This window comes from Cimex lectularius, unplaced genomic scaffold (assembly GCF_000648675.2).
Source record: "Cimex lectularius strain Harlan isolate CLEC.00 unplaced genomic scaffold, Clec_2.1 scaffold186, whole genome shotgun sequence".
Lineage (NCBI taxonomy): Eukaryota > Metazoa > Arthropoda > Insecta > Hemiptera > Cimicidae > Cimex > Cimex lectularius.
In genome coordinates, this window is record NW_019392979.1 from 140,830 (window position 1) to 150,511 (window position 9,682).

Genomic DNA, 9,682 nt, shown 5'->3' on the forward strand with positions numbered 1-9,682 from the left:
TGTTTTGAAGTTTTGTGTTTTCGCTTAAATCGTGGAGAAACGAAAGACAATATTGATTGAGAGAGAGAGAGAGAGTGAGTGATGGGCGAGAGACAGCTAGATAAGACAGACAGAGACAAAGATAGAGTGAATAATAGAACCTATAGGTGAATAAAATTGTCTAAAAGCCAGAAAAATGAATTATGTCAGAGATAATGAATTTAAATTTTATATGCAGTTTTAAGACTCAAAGAAAGAAAGAAGTAATAAAAACCGAATTAGAGAGAGAGAGAGAGAGAGAGAGAGAGAGAGAGAGAGAGAGAGAGAGAGAGTAAGAGAGAAATGATTCAGAGAATATACCGATGAATAGAATTGTCTGTATATTGTCTGTTAATTTTTAAGATCGACTAGTATTGTAACATAAACAGGTAATAATTTAACCAATGTTTGTACATTTTTCCGTTTGGTTTTCTCTTTAGGGTTTTTTTAAATTCTTTCCTCTGTATTCTTCAATCATTCAGCAAATAAAATAGAAACAAACCAAAAGGAAAGACAAAAAAATGGTGAACGAGAGTGCTGTATTACTGCTATATACTTGTTATTAAGTTAAATGATCCAACAATTCGAAAATTGAAAATATGCGAAAGTATTTGATATCTGATAAATTAATGTATGAGTGTTTATGTAATGGAAAAATTTAAGAAGCTGCAGTTTTAATAACTCAGTGTTTTGCTTGTGTATCGTCTTTTTGTAAGTTTTCCTATATTGCAAATCGATGGATTGTTTGAAACTGATCATCTCTTGTCCGCTTAACCTCGGTGATATTGCATCCTTGGATGTACGCAACGCGTCCCGAAACCTACATCTGTTAAAGTGCCTCTGGCCGGATTTGATATTCGGCTGTTTTCCGCAGATAACGCTAAATATCCGTCAGTCAACCCATCGTCACACCGTCCGAATTGATTATCCCGTCAATACACCTTTACCCTTCGCCTAGGAAAACAAAAAGTCAATCAACTAAAAAACGGTTTATGCACTTATCAATGCAAATCCGTTCTATGTGAAATGGCAGAAGAGAGGAGGGGACGGATAGATCGGCTGAGTATAAAAGACAAGTGCCATCTTCACTTGCTACATTCACATCCACAATATGATCTCGGTAAGTAAAAAAGTACATTTTTTTTTTACAAAAAGCCTTCTTTTCACAAATCGTCAATGATGAAGTGTAGAATTTAAAATTTTGATCTAACCAAAATTGCAATACATTTTATGAATATTTAAACCCTTTTGAATTGCTTTGAAAATTGTCATACACTATTGTACATGCACTCTATAAAAAGCCTATCAAATTTTCTGTACATATAAAATTCAAAAATTTTAATGTTTAGTTGGAACATGAGAGTTTACATTTTAAATTTAAATTATCAAAGACATTATTTTTTTTTAAATTGTATGACAGTAGTGTTTTTCTTTAGTCAATTTGAATCTCGGATAGGAACTAGTTTTTTTAAATTCGTGTTGTAACTTTATTTAACTGTAACTTCGCCCTGTCATTCATATATGTTTATGTATATTTTACAATACATAATTAAATATTAATATTTTATAAGGTAGGTGTGATACATCTTCAATTTGTAAAAAGTCTTTTTCATCGAAATTTAAATATAGAAATTTATTTTTACCAAAAAATAGTTCAAAATATAGATAATAATAATTTAATATTGAAAACAGTTTTACATGAATTATGTAAATAAACATACGCATCGGAATCTTAAATTTTTTTACGGAAATATTAATTTTATACTTTGGCAGATTCTGACAATCTTAATGATTTTTTTCTGGTAACGTTTCTTTTGCACGATACATTATAAAATATTTTCATTCATTTTTCTTTGCATTCCAGTATTCAGGTTTTAAACAATAAATTTCACTATACATTTACAATTTCTAAACATATACTTATCAACAATGGGATTTTTTATAATTACGGTCAAGTGTTTCTTAAAGTTTTTTGAATAATATCTTCTTAGTCATGTTGGAATATTTTTGTTCACCCTTCTAGTGGTTAAACATTTTATCTGTTAGCCTATCAAATTTTCTGTACATATAAAATTCAAAAATTTTAATGTTTAGTTGGAACATAAGAGTTTACATTTTAAATTTAAATTATCAAACACATTATTTTTTAAAAAATTAGTAGTGTTTTTCTTTAGTCAATTTGAATCTCTGATAGGAACTAGTTTTTTAAAATTCGTGTTGTAACTTTATTTAACTGTAACTTCGCCCTGCCATTCATATATGTTTATGTATATTTTACAATTTATAATTAAACATTAATATTTTATAAGGTAGGTGTGATACAACTTTAATTTGTAATTAGTCTTTTTCATCGAAATGTAAATACAGAAATTTATTTTTACCAAAAAAATAGTACATAATATAAATAATAATAATTTAATATTGCAATCAATTTTACATGAATTATGTTAATAAACATACGCATCTGAATCTTAAATTTTTTTACGGAAATATTAATTTTATACTTTATTTTATATTCTGACAATCTTAATGATTTTTTTCTGGTAATGTTTCTTTTGCAAGATACATTATACAATATTTTCATTCGTTTTTCTTTTCATTCCAGTATTCAGGTTTTAAACAATAAATTTCACTATACATTTACAATATTTAAACATATAATTATCAACAATGGGTTTTGTATAATTACGGTCAAGTGTTTCTTAATTTTTTTTTTTTTTTTGGGATAATATCTTCTTAGTCATGTTGGAATATTTTTGTTCCCCCTTCTAGTGGTTAAACATTTTATCTGTTAGTTTTTCTGTTCGTGCTTTATTTATTTTTTTGATTTATTTTCTTTTGTAATTATTAATGTTTAAAAAATCCAAATATCAATTTTTTCGCCACCTTGTAAGTAATAAGCTGTGTGCAATAAATTTCGAAAAATTAAAATGTTTAAATTTGAAATAAAATAATTTATATGTCAGTATGAGTACTATATCATTATTATAAATTTTTTATACAGAATTTCTATAAAGCTTAATGATTCTCTGTGATGTGTTCTTGCATTTAATACTTAAAATCAGACAATTTACCACTAATTGTTTTGTTTATATGTATTTTGCAGTAGGTCTTTCAATTTTTTTTTTAATATGCAATGATATTGTTGCAAAATATCTAGCATAGCTACCTTACACCTTGAAACTGCTAACCTATTGACTCATCGGTCATTCCTTTCACCTGCCATATTATTAGCCCATTAACAGTCAAATGTTTCAATCGAATTATAAAATATGACTCATAGGAAAAATTACAGAAATATTTTACAACAAGTTTGCTGATTTTTGATATGGTTTTATTGTTTTTTGTTTGTTTTTTAAGTTGGTGGTTTTCGCTTGCCTTTGCGGCTTGGCTTTCAGTGCTCCTCAAGTCGGTCCTCAAAGGACTGGTGAACCTGTTGCGATAGTGTCTCAACACAATGACTTCAACCCTGATGGATCATACCAATACAGGTAAACTACATCTTTGGTTGGTTTTTTTGTTTTTTTTTAAGTACATCAAATTCGTAGCAACACAGAGTTAAACGTCAAAAATGTTGTGTCTTTTATTGACTTAGAAGTATCAAATGTTGCAAATAAACTTTTAATATAAAGACAGTTTGAACATTGTATTACAAATATACTGAGAGAGAGAGAGAGAGAGAGAGTGAGTGAGAGTGTGTGTGTGAGAGAGAGAGAGAGAGAGAGAGAGAGAGAGACTGACAGACAGATAGAAAGAGTGAGAGTTTAAGAAGAAGGAGTGGGTGTAAGAAAATATTATTTTTCATTTTAAATAAAATTATTTACTAATGTATAAAATAAATTTAAAGGAATAGAATTTTTTTGCATAATAATGTAGCTCGTTCAAAACAATTTTTACTGAATTGTGTGTAAACATTTTTTAATGAATAATTCTGACAAAAAGGCACATGAATGTATTCAATTCAAATTATTTGATTTATATTAAATAATGTTTTACTTACAATATGATTTTATTTCATTTTTTTCTTCGTATATATTGTGCACACAATCTACGATCCTTACGGAGTAAAACTATTATTTTCAAATATTAATTTTTTTCATGTTTTATTTACGATTTGAACAATTTTCTTTTTCTCGATATTAGATGGACAGCAAAAATCATAAAAATCAAATTTTAGATTAAATTGTCTGATAATTTATCAGAAGGGAAGAGATAATTAGAAGTATAGAAAACTTCTAGGTTCATGGACATCCTCGGAGAGTACGGGTGATGTTACCAAGTCATCACAGCTCAAAAGATCAAAAACTCAGAGATAATTGGTTAAAATAACCCTGTCAAAATGCCATTTGACTGATTTCCAAAAAACAAATTGCAGTTACGAAACCGCCAACGGCCTCAAAGGTGAAGAGACGGGATCGCTGAAGCCGGCCCAAGACCCCAAGGACGGTAATGTTGTGGTCGTCAAGGGATCCTACTCCTACACCGACCCCGACGGACAGCTAGTCCAAGTAATTTGAATCGTTTTATTATCAATTATAATTTTACTAATGGAATTTGTGTCAGGTGACTTACGTCGCTGACGACTTGGGCGGATTCCAACCTCAAGGAGCCCATCTTCCCACTCCACCACCGATCCCCCCAGCAATCCAGAAGGCTTTGGACTTCCTCGCATCCCAGCCTCAACAACCCCAGCAACAGAGACTTGGTTGAGTAATTCAACGGATTGGATATTGACCGAATCTTTTGAAGATATGAATATTTTTGTACTGTACTTTTTGTATATAATGAAATAAATGGAAGTTACATCCAATTTTAGTTTGTGTTCTTCTATTCTTACAAATAACCCGTGATGTCTTTTTATACATTTCTGAACAAACGACAAAGAAATATGTAATCCTTTTCGTCAAATAAGAAGTTTACAGGACAGAAGGAAATNTTTTTAATAATTACCTCACTAATAATTCATATAATTATAAGTCCAACTGTTTTTGTTCTTACTAGCTATTTTTGACATTAAAAACAAATGTTATCACAGAGTATTACATTAATGACTAGAATTATAGCTTTTTAAATTATATGTACAAAGGATTACAAATTAAGATGAGAAACACGACACAACGTCGCCTCACCTAAGGTTGGACTGTTACAGTTAGTGAAGGCTACCTGGCTCTGTACACTCCCCATTATGCGCCCTCTAAGGGTCGCTACCTTTTTTCCGTTTTTTATAAATTTCCAATAGTCCCGCAAATGTTGATATGAAACCTAGTTCGTCACCATTTAAATTGCAGGCACTCCTCGTTAAATGGATTCCTTTTGCAACAGGAGTCTTCTCTCAAAGCCGACCTCTCGACCCAAGATCTCCGGGGAGTCCAACTTGAAAAAATGACCATTCTTTGTAGCATGAGAGGACAACCCTGTGGTCAGCTTTTTATGATTACAATCCAATCTATGTTGGTTCATTCTAATGTGAATTTTTTGCTTTGCTTGTCCAACATATTGAGCGTCGCAACCACCACAGAACACCCTATAAACCACATTAGATCGTGTGACAATAGGCTCTTTAGACTTTAAAACGGTATGAAGACTAGAAAGATTATTTTTGTATTTATAAGCAATGTTTACATTTATTTTATTTTATTAAGCATTAATTCCACTCGGACACTAACTTCCCATCTCAACCCACCTTTTTGCCATTTTTCAAATGTCGTGAACCTATTTGATTCTCGGCAACGAATGAAATGGCCACAGAGTGCTTTTAGTGAAGATATACCTCATTTAACTTATTACATTCACTAGTTTTCGTGGTCTGCTTGACCAATTAATATTTTTCAATTAATAAGGTTTTAGTTGACATAAAAAAGTCAGTGTCACGAGCGGGATTCGAACCCAAGACCTTCGGCTTGATACGCCGCTACTCTACCACTTGAACATCGATCCTCTCTGATCCCCTCAAGTGGTAGAGTAGCGGCGTATCTACACGAAAGTCGTGGGTTCAAATCCCGCTCGTGACACTGACTTTTTTATCTCAACTAAAAACCTTATTAATTGGAAAATTATTATATATGCTGAATTTGTCGTTTGAGACATTTGTACATACCTCCCAATACGGTGGAAATATTCCGTTATTCCCTGTTACTCTCCTTCCTTACCTAGGCAAAATCCTTGAAAAGCTTCTAAAATGTTTTATTTCAATGCCTGAAACTGCTAATATCCTATCTCAACACAGGTTGATTACTGCTCATTTCACTCTAATGCAACAAGTGCATTGCGTTGTAGACTGTATGTCAACCACTATACAGCATAAACAGTATTGCTCGGGTGTCATCCTCGATGTGGTTCAAGCGTTCGATCGGGTACGGCAGTCTGATTTCCTGTTGGAGCTCAAGGGATTCCTTCTTTTCACGTACATTTTAATATTAAAATCCTCTCTGAGAGACCAGTACTAATTTTTTTTCTTAAATTCTTATGAAAGCAGTGTTATTCAGGGCAGCATTCTAGGGTCCTTCCTGTTCGCAATATACACAGCCGACATTCCTGTTTTCCCTAACTATATGTTCTTTTGCTGATAATACAGCCGTCCTGATATCTAATCCTGTCTCTTCCCTGCTAGCCATGACAACGAACTTTAATTCTTAACCAGTCTTGCTCTCGCAAATGTCGGATAAAAAATAATGAAAATGAATCCTCGCACATCACGTTTACATTTGTCCTACAGTTCATTTCACTGGAAAACATTTTCGAACTTCAGATATTGTGCGCTACCAGGGACTATAAATTGAAAAAATGACTAACGCGGAATCGCCCTTAGACGATTGATAAGACAGGAAATTAACCGACTGTACAAATGACCCCTAACATTATTTTACCTTAGGTCCAACTTACACCTTCCTAAGAAACTAACCATTTACAAGTCCCTCCTGAAACCGATATGGACTTGAGGAATTAAAGTTTGCGGTTCAACGAAAAAATCTAATTTCTATTTACCTAGGAAACCTCCAATAAATTATTCACGAAATTATCGAGTATAATTACATGAAACGGATGCAAAGTGGAGGTAAAACAACTTCTTAAAGATCAATTCAAATATTTTACATTACAAAATAATTAAATTTAAAAGGACAATTATTTATTATATTACTACATTAAATTTCCTTTATGAAAAACGGCATTTAATGATTAATTAGCGAAAAGTCAAAAATGATAATGACTTGCTTTTTTAAGTGATTCGCCAACAGGAAATCGTCATTCACTACCAACTACTTAATTAGGAATTAATAGTAGGGGTTTCAGATAAAATCGCTTTAATGCCGGAGCTATGAAAATTCTGCCATTTTTTCTCTTGCCGCCCACCGCATTTTTCAGTTTTTCAACCATCAGATTTCATCATCTGTTGACTATAGGGTCGGATACGACAAGGCCGTTTCATTCCGTGTAATATTTGAACAAATCAGGTGAAAAAAATTTTATTTAGAGGATCCAAAATCTAGAGATGGAACCTATGGAATTATAGTATTAATAGTATTATGCGAACTCATTTCTATTTTACTATTACTATTATAGTTGTATAGTCATATTTATCTCACTACTTACAACCCAAAAAGAGGATGGACTATAACAGATACGTCAAATTTTTAATAAGGAGAAAACTGGTAGAAAAAGAGAAAAATATTATTAGGATAGATCCCGTTGCCACGAACACTAATTAAGATATAGATAGAGAGAGAAAGAAAAAATGGAAGAAAAAGAGAATGTGGCGTATATTTTTAAATATTAATGTATCGTGTCTTTCCTTCGATTTCGTAAATATCCTTTTTTTCTTGAACTTTTCGAGTATTTTCGTTTTATACCAAAGCTTTTGGACTATCATTCAGCCTCTGTTTTTATTTTTGGGAGATACTAACTAGAAAGAGAGCGAGGTGGTCGCAAGATATAAGAAGTGAGTGAGTGAAAAAGGGAGTGCGGGGGAAAGATAAAGAGTGAAAGGGGAAAGAAGTAAAAAGTGAATGACAGAGTAAAAATATGAGTGAAAATAACTTAGCAGCCTCAAAAAATCTGCAGGTGTGGAAAGAGGTTTTTCTTTGGCGTTCCTTCCATATCTATCCTGGCTAGCAAATGCTGGTTATGGCCCAATAATCAAGACAGACGCCAGTCGCTTAATACAACTTTACTTCTTATAAAATATATTTAAAAATCCAATTAATTAGTCTTTTTATATCAGATTTTTAATTTTGATGAAAAATTAGTGTGTCGAGCGAGATTCGAACCCACGACTTTCTGGTTGATACGCCGCTCCTCAACCACTTGAGCTATCTTGACTTCGATCCACTCGGACACCAACTCCTCATCTCAATCGACAACCGTTTGAATTTTCTCTCTTTTTGCCATTTTTTCAAATGTCGTGTAATCAAGACTCGATTCTCAGCGACTTATTAAGAACCCAAAGGAAGTTAATGAAGTAATTATTTCTTTTAATTATTAAATTAATCCATATTGGTTTAGAGGACATAATTATTCCAATTAATTGTTCTTTGTAACAAAGGTTTACGGTTGAATAATTAATGGAATAAGGAATATGGTCAATTACGTTCACTAAACAAATATGGTATAATATTTAAGTTTATTGAAAAATTAAATATGAATGTATTTTAATTTTTTAATGGCATCAATAAGATTAATACGTGTTTATTATTAGTTTTATTAATATAAATATGAAAATTATAATTTCATTAAAATACAAATAGTATAAAATTATATGTATAAAACATAATCATAAAAGGTACAACACAAGAAAGCATAATTTACAAAACTTTACACATAGTGGAAAAGTTTATTTTTCAAATTAATGTATTGTGTTTTAAAATTAGTTTACTGATATTATTTGCTCGATATCATTAAAGAAAGAAAGCTGAGTGAGTGAGTGAGAGAGACAGAGAGAGAGGAGGGAGAGAGAGAGAGAGAGAGAGAGAGAGAAAGAAAGAAAGATAGATAGATATATAGAGAGAGAGACAAACAGACATTGAGTGAAGGAGATATTAAGTGTGAGATAAAGAAGGAGAAAGAGAGTGAAAAATGAAGGTGAAAAAGAGAGAAGGAGATATTAAGTGAGAAAAAGGGGAAGAAAGAAGGAGGAGGAGTGAAAAAGATGAAAAGCGAAGGAGTGAGAAAGATAGAGGGGGAGAGGAGGAGGTAATGAGTGAAAGAGAGAAAAAGAGAGAGTTTAGTGATATTATTTATTTGATGTTATTTACATGCAATTATTAAAAAAAGGAAACTGAGTAAGAGAGAGATAACAAGAGAACAAGAGAGAAGGAAAGAGTAAGTGAAAAAGCAAGAGAGGCTAAATTAATATGAGTGCACATGAGAAAATAAAAAGATGGGTGAAACAAAGAAATAGATAAAAGGAAGACAAAAATAATTTAAGATTATTATTAGAGAAACTGTCTATAACTACATAATGGAGAAATAATTAAATTGTCCATGGAAACATTAAAATGCAAACAATTAAGATCTAGGTTCAAGAGATTACGAGAGAAATAAAATAGATAGTAAGAGTAAAAGAAAGTGGTAGATACGGTGGTAGGAAGAAAGTAGTGGCGAAAAAAATTCAAGAAGACATAAAAATTGTTGTTTAACAATTTGCAAAATCATATAATAAAATCATTTT

The 9,682-nt window shown here is 31.6% G+C and overlaps 1 protein-coding gene across 1 annotated transcript; it reads left to right on the forward strand.

Annotated features, from left to right (window-relative positions):
• Window positions 1–1,050: 1,050 nt before the first annotated feature.
• Window positions 1,051–4,833, forward strand: LOC106665312 (endocuticle structural glycoprotein ABD-4-like). Its single transcript, XM_014391646.2, has 4 exons — window positions 1,051–1,138; window positions 3,379–3,509; window positions 4,394–4,526; window positions 4,582–4,833. Exons 1-4 carry the CDS (start codon window positions 1,130–1,132, stop codon window positions 4,726–4,728), a joined length of 420 nt encoding a protein of 139 aa, XP_014247132.1. The 5' UTR covers window positions 1,051–1,129; the 3' UTR covers window positions 4,729–4,833.
• The last annotated feature ends 4,849 nt before the right edge of the window (window positions 4,834–9,682 follow it).